Source organism: Amblyraja radiata, chromosome 3 (assembly GCF_010909765.2).
Source record: "Amblyraja radiata isolate CabotCenter1 chromosome 3, sAmbRad1.1.pri, whole genome shotgun sequence".
Classification (NCBI taxonomy): Eukaryota; Metazoa; Chordata; class Chondrichthyes; order Rajiformes; family Rajidae; genus Amblyraja; species Amblyraja radiata.
In genome coordinates, this window is record NC_045958.1 from 111374204 (window position 1) to 111393012 (window position 18809).

Sequence of the window (18809 nt, forward strand, 5' to 3'; positions counted from 1 at the left end):
CAGTCTTTCTTCATATGAAAGTCCTGCCATGCCAGGAATCAGTCTGGTGAACCTTCTCTGTACTCCCTCTATGGCAAGAATGTCTTTCCTCAGATTAGGAAAGACTTGGCCTCCAACTCCGTCTGCGGCAATGAATTCCACAGATTCACTACCTTCTGACTAAAAAAAAATCCTCCTCATTTTCATTCTAAAGGTACCTCCTTTTATTCTGGGGGTTTGCCCTCTGGTCCTAGACTCTCCCACTGGTCCTAGACTCTCCCACTAGTGGAAACATTCTGTCCACGTCCACTCTATCCAGGCCTTTCATCGTTCCATCATTCCATAACTCACATCATTGGAAAGATCATAGAGTTGCCAGGAACATAGTTCAGTTCAGTTCAGTTCAGAGATGCAAGCTGGAAACAGGCCCGTCATCTCACCGAGTTCATGCCGTCCAACGATCACCCATTCACATGAGTTCCATCCACTCCCTACACACCAGGGGCATTTTACAGAGTGCCAATTAACTTACGAAACCCCTGCACACCTTGGGGATGTGGGAGGAACCCTGAGCACCCGGAGGAAGCCCACGAGGTCACTTGGAGAACGTGCAAACTCCTCACAGATAGCACCCGAGGTCAGTCAGGATGGAACCCGGGTCTCTGGCGCTTTGAGGCAGCAACTCTACCGCTGCGCCTCCGCGCAATGAAACACGTTATTATGGCAAGAACAACTACTGTTTGCGCTATTTTAATAACACTACAATCTGGCTGATTGTTTCCTTATCCACCAAGTGTTTGGTTGCATGAAACTGAAATACTTGAAGGTGATTTCACTGGGTAGCCGGTTAGCAGAGATGGATGAAGCAAAACAGCTGGTAACTTGCTCTCTGGCGCTGAGTTCCAACGCAACCCGGACTTTAATCTAAAAAAAACAGTTCGGAATTAAAAATGCAACAATGTGGTTTTGCTTGGAGATCTCAGCGCATCGCTTCTCCCCACAACCTTTGACACTTGTACCAATCAAGAACCTAAATCCCATTGACTTAGAAACATAGATAGAAACATAGAAAATAGGTGCAGGAGTAGGCCATTCGGCCCCTCGAACCTGCACCGCCATTCAATATGATCATGGCTGATCATCCAACTCAGTATCCTGTGAGCAGTAGCCTTCTCTCCATACCACCTGATCCCTTTGGCCACAAGGGCCAAATCTAACTCCCTCTTAAATATAGCCAATGAACTGGCCTCAACTACCTTCTATGGCAGAGAATTCCACAGATTCACCACTCTCTGTGTAAAAAATGATTTTCTCATCTCGGTCTTAAAAGACATCCCCCTTATCCTTAAACTGTGACCCCTTGTTCTGGACTTCCCCAACATCGGGAACAATCTTCCTGCATCTAGCCTGTCCAACCCCTTAATAATTTTGTACGTTTCTATAAGATCCCCCCTCACTCTTCTAAATTCTAGCGAGTACAAGCCGAGTCTATCCAGTCTTTCTTCATATGAAAGTCCTGCCATGCCAGGAATCAGTCTGGTCAACCTTCTCTGTACTCCCTCTATGGCAAGAATGTCTTTCCTCAGATTAGGAAAGACTTGGCCTCCGCCTCCGTCTGCGGCAATGAATTCCACAGATTCACTACCTTCTGACTAAAAAAAAATCCTCCTCATTTTCATTCTAAAGGTACCTCCTTTTATTCTGGGGGTTTGCCCTCTGGTCCTAGACTCTCCCACTGGTCCTAGACTCTCCCACTAGTGGAAACATTCTGTCCACGTCCACTCTATCCAGGCCTTTCATCGTTCCATCATTCCATAACTCACATCATTGGAAAGATCATAGAGTTGCCAGGAACATAGTTCAGTTCAGTTCAGAGATGCAAGCTGGAAACAGGCCCGTCATCTCACCGAGTTCATGCCGTCCAACGATCACCCATTCACATGAGTTCCATCCACTCCCTACACACCAGGGGCATTTTACAGAGTGCCAATTAACTTACGAAACCCCTGCACACCTTGGGGATGTGGGAGGAACCCTGAGCACCCGGAGGAAGCCCACGAGGTCACTTGGAGAACGTGCAAACTCCTCACAGATAGCACCCGAGGTCAGTCAGGATGGAACCCGGGTCTCTGGCGCTTTGAGGCAGCAACTCTACCGCTGCGCCTCCGCGCAATGAAACACGTTATTATGGCAAGAACAACTACTGTTTGCGCTATTTTAATAACACTACAATCTGGCTGATTGTTTCCTTATCCACCAAGTGTTTGGTTGCATGAAACTGAAATACTTGAAGGTGATTTCACTGGGTAGCCGGTTAGCAGAGATGGATGAAGCAAAACAGCTGGTAACTTGCTCTCTGGCGCTGAGTTCCAACGCAACCCGGACTTTAATCTAAAAAAAACAGTTCGGAATTAAAAATGCAACAATGTGGTTTTGCTTGGAGATCTCAGCGCATCGCTTCTCCCCACAACCTTTGACACTTGTACCAATCAAGAACCTAAATCCCATTGACTTAGAAACATAGATAGAAACATAGAAAATAGGTGCAGGAGTAGGCCATTCGGCCCCTCGAACCTGCACCGCCATTCAATATGATCATGGCTGATCATCCAACTCAGTATCCTGTGAGCAGTAGCCTTCTCTCCATACCACCTGATCCCTTTGGCCACAAGGGCCAAATCTAACTCCCTCTTAAATATAGCCAATGAACTGGCCTCAACTACCTTCTATGGCAGAGAATTCCACAGATTCACCACTCTCTGTGTAAAAAATGATTTTCTCATCTCGGTCTTAAAAGACATCCCCCTTATCCTTAAACTGTGACCCCTTGTTCTGGACTTCCCCAACATCGGGAACAATCTTCCTGCATCTAGCCTGTCCAACCCCTTAATAATTTTGTACGTTTCTATAAGATCCCCCCTCACTCTTCTAAATTCTAGCGAGTACAAGCCGAGTCTATCCAGTCTTTCTTCATATGAAAGTCCTGCCATGCCAGGAATCAGTCTGGTCAACCTTCTCTGTACTCCCTCTATGGCAAGAATGTCTTTCCTCAGATTAGGAAAGACTTGGCCTCCGCCTCCGTCTGCGGCAATGAATTCCACAGATTCACTACCTTCTGACTAAAAAAAAATCCTCCTCATTTTCATTCTAAAGGTACCTCCTTTTATTCTGGGGGTTTGCCCTCTGGTCCTAGACTCTCCCACTGGTCCTAGACTCTCCCACTAGTGGAAACATTCTGTCCACGTCCACTCTATCCAGGCCTTTCATCGTTCCATCATTCCATAACTCACATCATTGGAAAGATCATAGAGTTGCCAGGAACATAGTTCAGTTCAGTTCAGTTCAGAGATGCAAGCTGGAAACAGGCCCGTCATCTCACCGAGTTCATGCCGTCCAACGATCACCCATTCACATGAGTTCCATCCACTCCCTACACACCAGGGGCATTTTACAGAGTGCCAATTAACTTACGAAACCCCTGCACACCTTGGGGATGTGGGAGGAACCCTGAGCACCCGGAGGAAACCCACGAGGTCACTTGGAGAACGTGCAAACTCCTCACAGATAGCACCCGAGGTCAGTCAGGGTGGAACCCCGGGTCTCTGGCGCTTTGAGGCAGCAACTCTACCGCTGCGCCTCCGCGCAATGAAACACGTTATTATGGCAAGAACAACTACTGTTTGCTGTTTCCGCTATTTTAATAACACTACAATCTGGCTGATTGTTTCCTTAGCCACCAAGTGTTTGGTTGCATGAAACTGAAATACTTGAAGGTGATTTCACTGGGTAGCCGGTTAGCAGAGACGGATGAAGCAAAACAGCTGCTAACTTGCTCTCTGGCGCTGAGTTCCAACGCAACCCGGACTTTAATCTAAAAAAAAAACAGTTCGGAATTAAAAATGCAACAATGTGGTTTTGCTTGGAGATCTCAGCGCATCGCTGAGATCTCCAAGCAAAACCACATTGTTGCATTTTTAATTCCGACGGCAGACGAACTGTTTTTTTAAATCATACTATTAACCAGCTCATTCATATAACATAGATTCGATTGGACATTCTCAAGAAAAATATGTTAAGAGAGACAAAGACTGTTCAGGTGGAGTATCTCTAAACAATCAAAACTAAAACACAACACTTTAACATTAAACAGATGGTTTTCTCGTGAGAGAAATATCAGATGCACACGGCTTCAAGCAGAACAAAGGTACACCTTACCAGAGGAGAAATAAAGAACCAAGGAACTATTATTGTCTGTTTATCTGTCTGTTTATAATGATAAAGGGTCTTGCTGGACTCGAATCATCACTTATTTCTTCACTCCAGAGATGCTGCCTGACCCGCTGAGTAAACGCCAGCCTTTTGAGTCGGTCTTGGGTGTAAACCAGCATCTGCAGTTCCTTCTTACACACACACACACACACACACACACACACACACACACGCACGCACACACGCACACACACACACACACACACACACACACACACACACACACACCCACACACCCCCACACTGAACGTTGTTGTTATTTATTACTGGTTTTACAGAGTTCTATGTCTACATATTTTTGCAAATGAGAATGGCATTGTTCCGTTTCGGGACATTTGAGGATAAAATACTCTTTTGACTGTTAACCTGTAGTTGCTGCTTTACACGTGTGTCCCAGGACATGCAGCATCTCTGGAGATTATGGATAGGTGAGAGTTCTGCTGAAGAAGGGCCGCGACCGGCTTCTTCGCCTGTCCATGTCCTCCAGAGGTGCTGCCAGTCCCGCCGAGTCACTCCAGCACTCGGCTGAAGAAGGATCTCGACCCGAAAGGTCTCCCATTCCCTCTCCCCTTGTGTGTCTACTTTTTGTGTAGGAAAGAAGTGCAGATGCTGGTTCACACCGAAGATAAATGAGAAAATAATGTTGGAGTAACTCGGCAGGACAGGCAGGATCTCTGGCGTGAAGGAATGAATGGGTGATGTTTCGGGTCGAGACCATTCTTGTGTCTATTTGTTTGATAACTAAATGAGTTTGTTGCGGGTCAGAACTCAGGACTGAAGGTGCCCCCGGGAACGTCTGAGTTGGAAAGTTTACTTTCTTATTATTTTGAAAAGAACGAAGCAATTTCAATGGTTTGTAGCATTTTAGTTTAAGTAAAACACATCACAGAAGCCAGACTCTGGGAAACATGTCTATACCTAGGAGTTAGAGTAGACGCTTTCTACAATGCCCATATAAGTATGTTTTTAATTAAAGTCACATTATTTCCACGGGCAAGCAATTGAATCCTGATAAACCAGGTGAATTATTTTTTACATTTATACATGTATTCATGAAAACTAGTGTGAAAAAAAGTCATCAGCAACAACTTAGATTTACACGACGCCTTTCACGAGGCATTGAAACGTCCCAGAGCACAAAATTGAATAAATGATGCTAAATAACTTATAACTGGGATTAAAGTCAAAGTCTGAAGAAGGGTCGCGACCCGAATTGTCATCTATTCTTTTTCTCCAGACATGCTGCCTGAGCCGCTGAGTTACTGCAGCACTTTGTGTCTGTCTTTGGTTTAAATAAACCAGCATCTGCCGTTCTTTGTTTCTACAACTCTGAAATTCTCGAGTGTCGATTTACAACACACACATACTCACTTTCTGGTTCTGCGTCCGTTGAGGAACTGCCAGCTGACTCGTCCAGGAGAAGCCGGAGAAACAATAGCACAAAACTCCACTTCATCTCTTCGGATCTGGTTTTCCAATGAACTCGAGTAAGCTAACTTTAAAAAAAAAGTTTTCAGCAGAAGTGTGTCCTCTTCGGTCTGAAGGCGTTGGAGAGACGGCTGATCTCATCCGGACATGCTGGCACTTTGCCCTCACCCACCTGATGTGATCGAGACCCTGTTGCAGGAATGTGCAGGGTTCCTGAGCGACTTTCCTTTTTAACTCTCCCGAACGCTCGCCTCACACTGAGACAGCGTGACGACGAAAACTTGCTCCATATGTGCCCAGGTTTGCTTGACTTCTCACACTGTAGACATAACTAACCTCTCACGGCCGCTAAGAGTCAAGAGTGCTAATACTATTGTCGTATGTCCCAGATAGAACAATTAAATTCTTACTTACAGCAGCACAACAGAAAAAAGAATATGTAAACACAGTAGGCTTGTATTCACTGGAGTTTAGAAGGATGGGGGGGACTATTATTGAAACATATACAATTATAAAAGGACTGGACAAGCTTGATTCAGGAAAAATGTTCCCAATGTTGGGCTAGTCCAGAACCAGGGGCCATAGTCTTAGAATAAAGGGGAGGTCATTTAAGACTGAGGTGAGAAAAAACGTTTTCACCCAGAGAGTTGTGAATTTATGGAATTCCCTGCCACAGAGGGCAGTGGAGGCCAAATCACTGGATGTATTTAAGAGAGTTAGATAGAGCTCTAGGGGCTAGTGGAGTCAAGGGATATGGGGAGAAGGCAGGCCTGGGTTATTGATAGGGGACGATCAGCCATGATCACAATGAATGGCGGTGACATTCTTGATAAAACACCATTGATCATGCCACTTTCATTTCACTGCACATCTCGTATGTATATGTGACAAATAAACTTGACTTGTCTTGGCATGTGAATCAACAAAATACCAGATCAAAGGGAGGTTATAGGTTTTTTGCTGTTGAGTAGAGCAACTACTCGTGGATAAAAACTGTTTTTATGTCTGGCTGTGGCAGCTTTGACAATCCGGAGTCGCCTTCCACAGGGAAGTGATTCCAAGAGTTTGTGGCCAGGGTGAGAGGGGTCAGAGATGATCTTGCCCGCTCGCTTCCTGGCCGTTGCAGTGTACAGTTCGTCAATGGAGGGAAGGTTGCAGCCAATAACCTTCTCACCTGATCGGGCGATTCGCTGCAGCCTCCAGGTGTCGTGCTTGGTGGCTGAGCCAAACCAGACCATGATGGAGAAGGTGAGGACAGACTCTACGATGGCCGTATAGAATTGGACCATCATTGCCTGTGGCAGATTGTGCTTCCTCAGCTGCTGTAGGAAGTACATCCTCTGTTGTGCCTTTTTGACTGTGGAGTCGATGGTAGCCCCCCATTTAAGGTCCTTGGAGATGATGGTTCCCAGGAACTTAAAAGACTCCACAGATGTGACTGTGGTGTTGTTGATTGTGAGTGGGGTGAGGGGAGGGGGAGCTCTCCTAAAGTCTACAATAAATTCCACTGTCTTAAGAGCATTGAGCTCTAGGTTGTTGCGACGGCACCAGGACGCCAGCTGTGACACTTCCTGTCTGTGGGCAGATTCCTCCCCATCCTGGATCAGTCCAATCAGGGTTGTGCCATCCACAAACTTGAGAAGCTTGACAGAGGTGTCTGTGGAGGTGCAGTCGTTGGTGTAGAGAGAGTAGAGGAGAAGAGAGAGTACGCAGCCTTGCGGTGCTCCTATGCTGAGGGTCTGTGGGTCCGAGATGTGCTCTCCCAGCCTCCCATGCTGCTTCCTGTTTGTCAGGAATCTGGTGATTCACCGACAGAGGGGTTCAGGCACAGTCAACTCGGAAGGTTTGGAGTATAGTAGCTCTGGCACAATGGTGTTGAATGCAGAGCTAAAATCACTAAAACAGGATCCTCGCACAGGTCCCCTGGTGGTCTAGGTGCTGGAGGATGAAGTGCAGGCCCAGGTTGACTGCGTCATCCACAGGTCTATTGGCCCGATAGGCAAACTGCAGAGGGTCCAGCAGGCGGTTTGTGATATTTTTCAGCTTGGCCAGCACAAGTCTTTCAGGGGTCTTTATGACTACAGGGGTCAATGCGACAGACCTGTAGTCATTAAGACAAGTAATCAGGAAGCAGACTATTATCTAAATGGTGGCCGACTAGGAAAAGGGGAGATGCAGCGAGACCTGGGTGTCATGGTACACCAGTCATTGAAAGTAGGCATGCAGGTGCAGCAGGCAGTGAAGAAAGCGAATGGTATGTTAGCTTTCATAGCAAAAGGATTTGAGTATAGGAGCAGGGAGGTTCTACTGCAGTTGTACAGGGTCTTGGTGAGACCACACCTGGAGTATTGCGTACAGTTTTGGTCTCCAAATCTGAGGAAGGACATTATTGCCATAGAGGGAGTACAGAGAAGGTTCACCAAACTGATTCCTGGGATGTCAGGACTGTCTTATGAAGAAAGACTGGATAGACTTGGTTTATACTCTCTAGAATTTAGGAGATTGAGAGGGGATCTTATAGAAACTTATAACATTCTTAAGGGGTTGGACAGGCTAGATGCAGGAAGATTGCTCCCGATATTGGGGAAGTCCAGGACAAGGGGTCACAGCTTAAGGATAAGGGGGAAATCCTTTAAAACCGAGATGAGAAGAACTTTTTTCACACAGAGAGTGGTGAATCTCTGGAACTCTCTGCCACAGAGGGTAGTCGAGGCCAGTTCATTGGCTATATTTAAGAGGGAGTTAGATGTGGCCCTTGTGGCTAAGGGGATCAGAGGGTATGGAGAGAAGGCAGGTACAGGATACTGAGTTGGATGATCAGCCATGATCATATTGAATGGCGGTGCAGGCTCGAAGGGCCGAATGACCTACTCCTGCACCTAATTTCTATGTTTCTATGTTTCTATGTAATCCTTGCCTTTTTGGGTACAGGGACAATAGTGGAGACTCTGAAGCAGGCAGGGACAGTACATGTTTGCAGGGACTGGTTAAAAATGTCTGTATAGACCGGTGCCTGTTATTTGGCACAGATCTTGAGAGTAGAGGGGGAAACATTGTCAGGTCCTGGAGATTTCCAGCTTTTCTGTCATCTGAAAAGCCTCTCCACCTCCTTTATTGTTGTTGATGGAGAAGTGATGTTGTGCAGCACGGAGGGGGTGGGTAATTGGGTGTGAAGTGGTGATTGGAGAGAGGTGGGTGTAGAAGGGCCCAGTCTTTGCAGACTGAGGTCAGGCTGTGAGTGGGTGTGAAGTGTTGGTTGGGGTTGGGAAATGGTCCAGTTTTTTCATACTGGAGTCTTGCCTTAAGTAGGTGTGAAGTGGTGAATGGGAAGGAGAGGGTGCAGGGTCCATTCTTTGCAGACTGGGGTCTGGTTGTGTTGGTTGGGGAGGGGGGGAGGGGGTACCAGGGTTACGTTTCTGATTTTCAAACCTGCAGTAGAACTCACTCAGGTCGTTGGTCAGCTGACGATTGTCCAAAGAGCGGGGGGCTTTCCTCTTGTAGCTGGTAATTTCTTGCAAGCCCTTCCAAACTGAAGAAGAGTCACTAGCTCAGAACTTGCTCCTCAACTTCTCAGAGTACCTTTCCTTGGCAGCTCTGATTCCTCTTCTCAGCTTGTACTTGGCCTGCCTGTAGAGGTCTGCATCCCTGCTCCTGTAGGCCTCCTCTTTAGACCGTTGGAGCTGTCTGAGTTCTGCAGTGAACCAGGGCTTGTTGTTGTTGAACCATGTCTTAGTTGGAATGCAACTGTCCTCACAAAAGCTGACATATGATGATACGGTGTCCGTATACTCATCGAGGCTTGTGGTTGCTTCCCTGAACACATTCCAATCCGTGCCGTCAAAGCAGGATTGTAGGTTCTCAATGCCCTCGCTTGTCCACCTTTCCGTTGTTCTGACCGAACCATATGAGATGCTGTTCCTCCAATTTGCGCTGGGCCTCACTCTGACAGTGGAGGAGGCCCAGGACAGAAAGGTCAGTGTGGGAATGGGAGGGGGTTATAAAGTGTTTGGCAATCTAGAGATCAGGTAGGCCAATCTGGACAGATTCAGGGAATCTGCAGAACTGTGGAACTGGTAAAACGACTAGGGTGGAGGAAGGGAGGTAACAAGGAGGGGGGGGGGGGGGGAGTGGCGGGAGGGGTGTAAGATTCTATAGGCTTGTTCACACCTATTGAATAGAATGCAAACCTACAGTTTAAAGGCATAGCTGACAAATATGGAACCATTGAAGTTGGGTATCCACAGCGGGCAAAATTGGAGGGTAGCAGGTGATAAGCGGCTGAAGATTATGAAGATTAGTACAAACATGGAAAACTCTGAAGGCAAGGATGAGAATTTTAAACTGAGGATTTGGCTGGATTGGGAACCAATGCAGGTCAATGAGTGATGGGGCAATTGGTAATTGGTGCAAATGAGGACACAGGCAGTGAATCTTTAAATGTCCCCTTGCGGGAGACATTGTAGGGTTGGGGGTTATGGGGAGAAGGCAGGAGAATGGGGTTAGGAGGGGTAGATAGATCAGCCATGATTGAATGGTGGTGAATGGTCTAATTTTAGTTTAGTTTAGTTTCATTTGGTTTCAGATTAGTTTAGCGCAAAAGGAGGCCCTTTGCCCTTCTGAGTCAGATATGCCGACCAGAATTCCCGCACACTCCTACACGCACTTGGGACAATTTACAATTTTACCAAGCCTACAAACCCGTACGTCTTTGGAGTGTGGGAGGAAACTGGAGCTACTGGGGAAAACCCGCGCAGGACACGGGAAGAACGTGGAAACTCCGTACGGTTTGTTAAGGAGGACACTCTCTAACTTCTACAGGTGCACAGTAGAGAGCATGCTGACCGGTTGCATCGTGGCTTGGTTCGGCAACTTGAGCGCCCTGGAGAGGAAGAGACTACAAAAAGTAGTAAACACTGCCCAGTCCAAAATCGGCTCTGACCTTCCTTCCATCGAGGGGATTTATCGCAGTCGCTGCCTCAAAAAGGCTGGCAGTATCATCAAAGACCCACACCATCCTGGCCACACACTCGTCTCCCTGCTACCTTCAGGTAGAAGGTACAGGAGCCTGAAGACTGCAATGACCAGGTTCAGGAATAGCTACTTCCCCACAGCCATCAGGCTATTAAACTTGGCTCGGACAAAACTCTGACCATTAATAACCCATTATCTGTTATTTGCACTTTATCAGTTTATTTATTCATGTGTTTTGTAGTCAATTCCTACTATGTTCTGTTGTGCTGAAGCAAAGCAAGAATTTTGTTGTCCGATCAGGGACACATGACAATAAACTCACTTGAACTTGAACAGACAGCACCCGTAGTCAGGATTAAACCCGGGTCTCTGGCGCTGTGAGGCAGCAACTCTACCGCTGCGCCACCGTACCCACTGAAAGTGATTCTGCTCTACAACCTACAAACTTATGATATAAAGGAGGGTTTAGGTAGCAGATGAACAGATGCAGGAGCAGGGAATATTTTAATAATACAGTAGTGGGAGTAAATGCTTTTTAGAATGGATTTTCTGACCTTCAGTTTAGGATGGATCTAAATGTAATCGCACAAGTTTTGCAAATAGTGTGTGATCCCACATTAGACAGTTGCCATGGAGAGGAATGAAGCTTTTCCTTTCCTACATAAATCTGAAGGAAGTATTCAATCATCCATCAGTAGCATGGATGCGATCATTTCATTCAGAGAGGTGTCGGTGCGATAGTTTCTAACGTGTAAGGAACTTCTCCTTCAACTTGTGATTAAAGGGCCTGTCCCACTTTCCCGAGTTGCTCACGAATTCCCCCGAGTTTTCCCCTTGATTCAAACTCGGAAAATGTCCGTAGCGAGTCCGTAGGAGTCCGTAGATATATCGTAGCGGCTCGTTATGCCAGCCATAGGTACTCGGGGCATCAGGTAAGTCGGGACGTTTACCTGTCCAGCCTGACAAAAAGTCCACGAGTAAAAAGATAGTCGGGAGGGGGAGTTCGTAGATCACAAAAATCGTGATTTTTTTTTTTTTAAGGTCCTTTCAACTCGGCAGAGAACTCGGGAAAGTGGGACAGGCCCTTAACTCTACAAAAAAATGATCTATCCTAAAGTGGAAACAATGTCAATTTGTTGGCAGCCAGATTTCAAGCTTTATGTTGAATGAAATGTGTCGTTAGATTAGAGAACTATGAATGGTATAACAGTGTAGGGGCTGCCCGGTGGCGCAGCGGTAGAGTTGCTGGCTTACAGAACCAGACACACAGGTTCGATCCTGACTATGGATGCTGTCTGTACGGAGTTTGTACGGTTCCCCCCGTGACCTGCGTGGGTCTTCTCCAGGATCTCCGGTCTCCTCCCACACTCCAAAGACGTACAGGTTTGTAAGTTAATTAGCTTGGTGATTTTAGTAAATTGCCCCAGTGTGGGTCGGATAGTGTTAATGTGCGGGGATCACTGGCCGGCGCTGACTCGGTGGGGCGAAAGAGCTTTACCCGCCTTGTATCGCTAAACTAAACTAAACCCTGACTATGGTCCGTAGAGTCTTGGAGTCAAGTCCTGCAGATCTGTGCCAATTATCAACTTGTCGCCATGGTATAAATGATTGAATGCCAATCTACTCATTTTTCTAACCACAGGTTGTGGGTCAGGGTGGAGCATTAGCGTCCACTTGAAGAATGTCCCTTGAGATAAATTTACAATTAACAGCTGATCAGTCTGGTTGTTTCTGCAGCTAAAAACCAAGATGTCATTTTTATTTTGCTGTGTCTTTTTTGAAGCGAATGGAGGAATAAGGTATGAGTTTCAATGTGTATTAATTTCTCTCTTTGTCTAGATCCAAGTTTAAACTAATCCCAATAAGGGTGGCACTGCAGTAGAGTTGCCGCCTTACAGCGCCAGAGACCCGGGTTCGATCCTGACTACGGGATGCCGTCTGTACGGAGTTTGTACGTTCTCCCAGTGACCTGCGTGGGTTTTCTCCGGGTGCTCCGGTTTCCTCCCACATTCCAAAGACGTACAGGCTTGTAAGTTAATGGACTTCATAAAAGATTGTAAATTGTCCCTAGTGTGTGTAGGATAGTGTTAGTGTGCGGGGATCGCTGGCCAGCACCGCCTAAGGGCCGAAGGGCCTGTTTCCGCGCTGTATCTCTAAACTAAACTAAATTTCCCTCTACAGATGATTATGATAGGGGGTTTATACTTTATCTCAATTTTAATAAATATAGAAACATGGAAAATAACTGCAGAAGTAGGCCATTCGGCCCTTTGAGTCAGCACCGCCATTCAATGTGATAACCATATAACCATATAACAATTACAGCACGGAAACAGGCCATCTCGGCCCTACAAGTCCGTGCTGAACAACTTTTTTCCCTTAGTCCCACCTGCCTGCACTCATACCATAACCCTCCATTCCCTTCTCATCCATATGCCTATCCAATTTATTTTTAAATGATACCAACGAACCTGCCGCCACCACTTGCTGATCATCCAAAATCAGTACCCGTTCCTACTTTCTCCCTATATCCCTTGATTCCCTTAGCCCTAAGAGTTAAATCTATAATCTAATGTTATATAGGTATAACATTACATGCTTTCTAACCAGATGCATGACTCATACTTATGAAATAGAAGAATCACTGTGCATATTATGCTTCCTACACATATCCCAAGGTTGCAACTTCATTTGATTGGGATCAGTTGTAAAAGGTATTAATTTTGTGTCCACCAGAAAATAGTCAATACGTGTATAAGTTTTATGTACGGATGAATAAAAGGAATATTCTCTTCCGGATGGATTTGCAATCCTCCACACGTCTGTTATGTATTTTTTATATACGTATTTAGGATTTCGCTGGATTTTGATTTTGTGTTATATAATAATAATAATGGATGGGATTTATATAGCGCCTTTCTAATACTCAAGGCGCTTTACATCGCATTATTCATTCACTCCTCAGTCACACTCGGTGGTGGTAAGCTACTTCTGTAGCCACAGCTGCCCTGGGGCAGACTGATGGAAGCGTGGCTGCCAATCTGCGCCTACGGCCCCTCCGACCACCACCAATCACTCACACACATTCACACACATTCACACACAGGCAAAGGTGGGTGAAGTGTCTTGCCCAAGGACACAACGACAGTATGCACTCCAAGCGGGATTCGAACCGGCTACCTTCCGGTTGTCAGCCGAACACTTAGCCCATTGTGCCATCTGTCGTCCAGATCTCTTTTGTTGCGAGGATTTATCCAAATATTGATCCAAAACACAGTTGAAATCTCCCCCGATTATCAGATTTTGCTGGGTGGAATCTGAGATTATATTAAAAATGCTGTTAAAAAATTGTGGATTATCAAAATTGGGAGCATAGATATTCACCATAGTAAGTGGGTTAGAATATATCTCCCCAGATACTATGGCGTACCTACCCTCTTTATCTGCTATGGTGGTTTTACGTTTAAATGGTATACCTTTACGGATTATAATTGCAGTACCTCTGGTTTTGGAGAGAAAAGAGGAGTGATATATTTGACCAATCCAGTTAGCCTTCAGCCTGGTCTGAGCTCGATCTTTGAGGTGCGTCTCCTGTAAAAATATTATATCGGCATTAATCGATTTTAATTGGGCAAGAACCTTACCCCTTTTAATTGGCTCATTAACGCCCCTAATATTCCAGCTACAAAATGTAATTCCTCCAGTTTTCTTCAGAGGGTCGTCTTGAATTATGGCTTACATGGATTCCCTTGTTTCAGATGGGGCAACACAATAAATCAACCTTCTGGATGTTGGGTGGGTGATCCCAATTGCAAAACCCTGCTGGTATATCACAAGAAAACGTGCCAGATGCCGGTAAGTATTTTTCATTCGGTCTGTTTTTCTTTCCAGGTGTTTCAATGCGTTTTAACGCATTTTTCGGAGCGGAGCTAAAAGGAGCGCTTCTTACTGCTCCATGGCGCCACCGGAAGTCTCCACAAAACAATATTTATTAAGTGTCATAAACAATATCTATAAATAAATGAAATCGTATGTGTCCGAAAAGGAGCAGGAAGAAGCCAAAGCTTATTAATTCCCACCCGTTATTCAACTGCCTATAATGATCTTATACAAATTTAGCAGCTATATGTACATCATATGTACACCAGCAGCGATATGTACATCAAATTATTTACATTTATCCACTAATCAAATATTTACAAAGCCATACAAAAAAAGAGAGAAAAAAAGAAAAATGAAAAAACCCTCTTGTACTATACAAGTATCTCTTAGTCATATATACAACCCATCACCATATAATCACCCTTCCCAATACAATCAGTATAACAAATATCCCACTCACAGTCACCTATCACAGTGTACTGTACACTGCACAATGACAATAAAGTTGAATCTGAATCTGATCTATCCTCATCCCAATATCCTTTTAAAAAAGTGTTTTTGTACATCTTTTTAAACTGAATTATGTTTGTGCTAAGTTTTATCTCCTGTTCCAGACCGTTCCACAAATTCACCCCACAGATTGCTATGCACATACTTTTAAGAGTTGTTCTGACATTGAGTATAAAAAAAAAAGTTTTTGTATATTTCCTGGAAGTAAATTATTTCTTGCTTTATACATGTTTAGTGCAGTCTTAAATTTAACCAGATCGGTGAACTTCAGTGTATGTGACTTTAAGAATAATAAATTGGTATGTTCAAGATATCCAACGTTATTGATCATTCTTATTGCTCTTTTTTGTAATGTGCATAACGGCTGTAGGATGGTTTTGTAGGTGTTACCCCACATCTCCACACAGTAACTCAGATATGGCAATATGAGTGTATTAAACAGAGTATGTAATGATTTGTGGTCCAGAATGTGTCTTGATTTTCCCAATATCGCTATAGACTTTGCCAGTTTTGCTTTGACGTGGTTTATATGTGGTTTCCAGCAGATTTTGTGGTCTAAGGTCACACCAAGAAATTTATTTTCACATACTCTTTCTATGCTTATGTTATCCATTTTCAATTGTACGTGTGTTTTAGGGGCTAAGTTTCTTGCACAGAAGCTTAGTTTTTAGTTTAGCTTTGGACCAGCATGGGGAAGGTTTACCCTTTGACCATGTGGAGTGTAACGGAGACACGAGGAGTTTTCTAACCTTGAAGGCGATATGCTGGAGTTCAATGAAGATTATAGTGTACGAGTCGGAAGAAGTTTGGATGTACCTTATTGTTTTTCATCAACAATGAAGAATATATTAATCAAAAGACTGTGTTATGAAGATTGATCTGTGAAGAAGCTCTGAAGGTTCCCGCGGAGAGCTCGCGTGCGTATTACGACATTCCCCTTAACCATGTAGTCCACTTAGCGGTTAGAGGGAGTAATCTCTTGAACGATATAAAAATCCACCGCTACACAGAAGCTGGGCCTTTTTTTCCGCTGAAGCATAGGGAGGCTAAGAGGTGACATTATAGAGGTTTATAAAATCATGAGTGGCACAGATAAGGTGAATAGGCACATTCTATATCCTGGGGAAGGGAAGTGAAAAACTTCCGAAAATGATTTTAAAAGGGAAGGGTAAATTTGAGGGCAGTGTGTATATGGAACAAGAAGCCAGAAGAAGTGGTACAGGTGGGTACAATTACACTTAAAAGACACTTCACAAGTTCACAAGTTATAAAACTAGAATTAGGCTATTTGGCCCATCAAGTCTACTCTGCCATTCAATCATGCCTGATCTCTGCCTCCTAATCCCATTGTCCTGCCTTCTCCCCATAACCCTTGATCACCCGTTCTAATCAAGAATTTGTCTATCTCTGCCTTAAAAATGTCCACTGACTTGACCTCCACAGCCTTGTGTGGCAATGAGTTCCACAGATTAAAAGGGCGTCATATCAGTGTCACCAAAAGATTTTGAACATTTCAAAATCCAGCGGCGGCAAAAAAAATGTTGCGACACTTGAAAAAAAAACGCACGTAATACGTCATCGAGCCGCGTCACCGCCGCGTCATACGTTATCGAGCCGCGTCACCGCCGCGTCATACGTTATCGAGCCGCGTCACCGCCGCGTCATACGTTATCACGCCGCGTCACACCGCGTATTTTTCGGTGACCTGATACGTAAGTCAATGATGCCTGCAGTCGCCGAAAAAAATCACCAAGTGGGACGCCCTTAACTACCCTCTGACTAAAGAACTTCCTCCTCACCTCCTTTCTAAAAGAGCGCCCTTTAATTCTGAGGCTATGGCCTCTGGTCCTAGACTCTCCCACTAGTGGAAACATCTTTTCAACATCCGCTCGATCTGTGCCTTTCATTATTCTGTAAGTTTCAATGAGGTCCCCCCTCAACCTTCTAAACTCCAGCGAGTAGAGGCCCAGTGTCGACAAACGCTCATCATACCCAAACCCACTTATTCCTGGATATATTCTTGCAAACCCTGTAAACCACTTGGACAGGTGCGTGGATAGTAATGGCTTGGAGAGATATGGGCCAGGTAAGTGGAGCTAGCTGGGTTCAGCAACTTGACTGATGTGGACGTACACTCCATTGAGGATAAATGGGGATCCTGTGGATAGGATGAACTGTTTTAAATATCTGGGAGTCCACATCTCCGAGGATATGACATGGGCATCACACGCCGCAGCACTCGTGAGTAAGGCAAGGCAGCGCCTTTACCACCTCAGGCAATTGAGGAAATTCAGAGTGTCTCCGAGGATCCTCCAGTGCTTCTACGCAGCGGCGGTGGAAAGCATCTTGTCCGGGAACATTACCATCTGGTTTGGGAATTGCTCTGCCCAGGACAAGAAGGCTCTGCAGAGAGTAGTGCGTTCGGCCGAACGCACTATGGGAACTTCACTTGCCCCCCTGCAGGAACTATACATCAGGAGGTGCAACTCCAGAGCCAACAATATCATGAGAGACCCCTTCCACCCCTGCAACGGACTGTTCCAGCTGCTACGGTCAGGCAAACGCCTCCGTTGCCATGCGGTGAGAACGGAGAGGTTGAGAAGGAGTTTCTTCCCAGAGGACATTCGGACTGTAAACGCCTATCTCACCAGGGACTAACTCTACTGAACGTTTTTCCTTCCATTATTTATTATGTAAAAGAATATGTGTGTTATGATTGTGTTTATAGTTTGATTGGTTGTTTGGTTGTTTGTCTTTTGCACAAAAGTCCGCGAGCATTGTCACTTTCATTTTACTGCACATCTCGTATGTGTATGTGACAAATAAACTTGACTTGACTTGACTTGACAAGTTGTCCCAAAGGGCCTGGTCCCATGCTCCAAAACTCTACGATTCCAAATGTATTCCTGGCATATCGCAAAGAATTTTGTTCAGGAATGTTTAACTCGGTTTACGATTTACTTGAGCGACATGCACTAACATTTCAAAGAAGGTTACAAATTCCATGAAGATGCCGTGAAGAATGAATGGTTTACTGCTCCTATCCGTCTCCACTCCTGACTCTTTCATCCGCAAAGTAGAAATGCCAGCTTTGGACCTGTGACCTGTGACCTGTGCTGAGCACTTGTCCTGTACGGTCATTCACAACTGCACTTAACATGGTGGCGAGCATGTGTCTCATTCCTCTCATTTCACCACCAAATTGTGAAAGTAATATGGGGTGAAAGGAATGCTACATCGCACTGTTTGAGTATCTTTGGTGACCCTCATACTATCCTTGTTCGGACTTTGCTGGATTTACCTTGCTCTAACTGTTATTCCCATATCATGTATCTATACACTGTAAATGGCTCGATTGTAATCATGTTTAGGAAGGAACTGCAGATGTTGGAAAATTGAAGGTGGACAAAAATGCTGGGGAAACTCAGCGGGTTAGGCAGCATCTGTGGACCCGAAACGTCGCCTATTCCCTTTGCTCCATAGATGTTGCCTCACCCGCTGGGTTTCTCCAGAATTTTTGTCTACCTTTGATTGTACTCATGTATTGTCTTTCTGCTGACTGGTTAGCACGTAACAAAAGCTTTTCACTGTACCTCGGTACACGTGACAATAAACAAAACTGTGGGTATTTTCATTTTTCATTCCTTCCAGATAATCTGCCATTGTAGTGATATTCTACAAATGAATGTTAATTCTACTTAGTTATTAACTAACATGCTTAACTAATTGGGGCAACACTGTTTAGAGTTTAGAGATACGGTGTGGAAACA

The 18809-nt window shown here is 45.0% G+C and overlaps 1 protein-coding gene across 1 annotated transcript in view; it reads right to left on the reverse strand.

The window, feature by feature from the left end:
• thbs4 (thrombospondin 4) overlaps positions 1-6007 on the reverse strand; it is a 106443-nt gene extending 100436 nt beyond the window's left edge. The window contains exons 1-2 of the mRNA XM_033018587.1: positions 5849-6007; positions 5620-5740 (exon numbers count right to left, since the gene is read on the reverse strand). Of these exons, the coding sequence (XP_032874478.1) occupies positions 5620-5704 (85 nt within the window). The 5' untranslated portion in view covers positions 5705-5740; positions 5849-6007. The remainder of the gene's footprint in view (positions 1-5619; positions 5741-5848) is intronic.
• Between the last annotated feature and the right edge of the window lie 12802 nt (positions 6008-18809).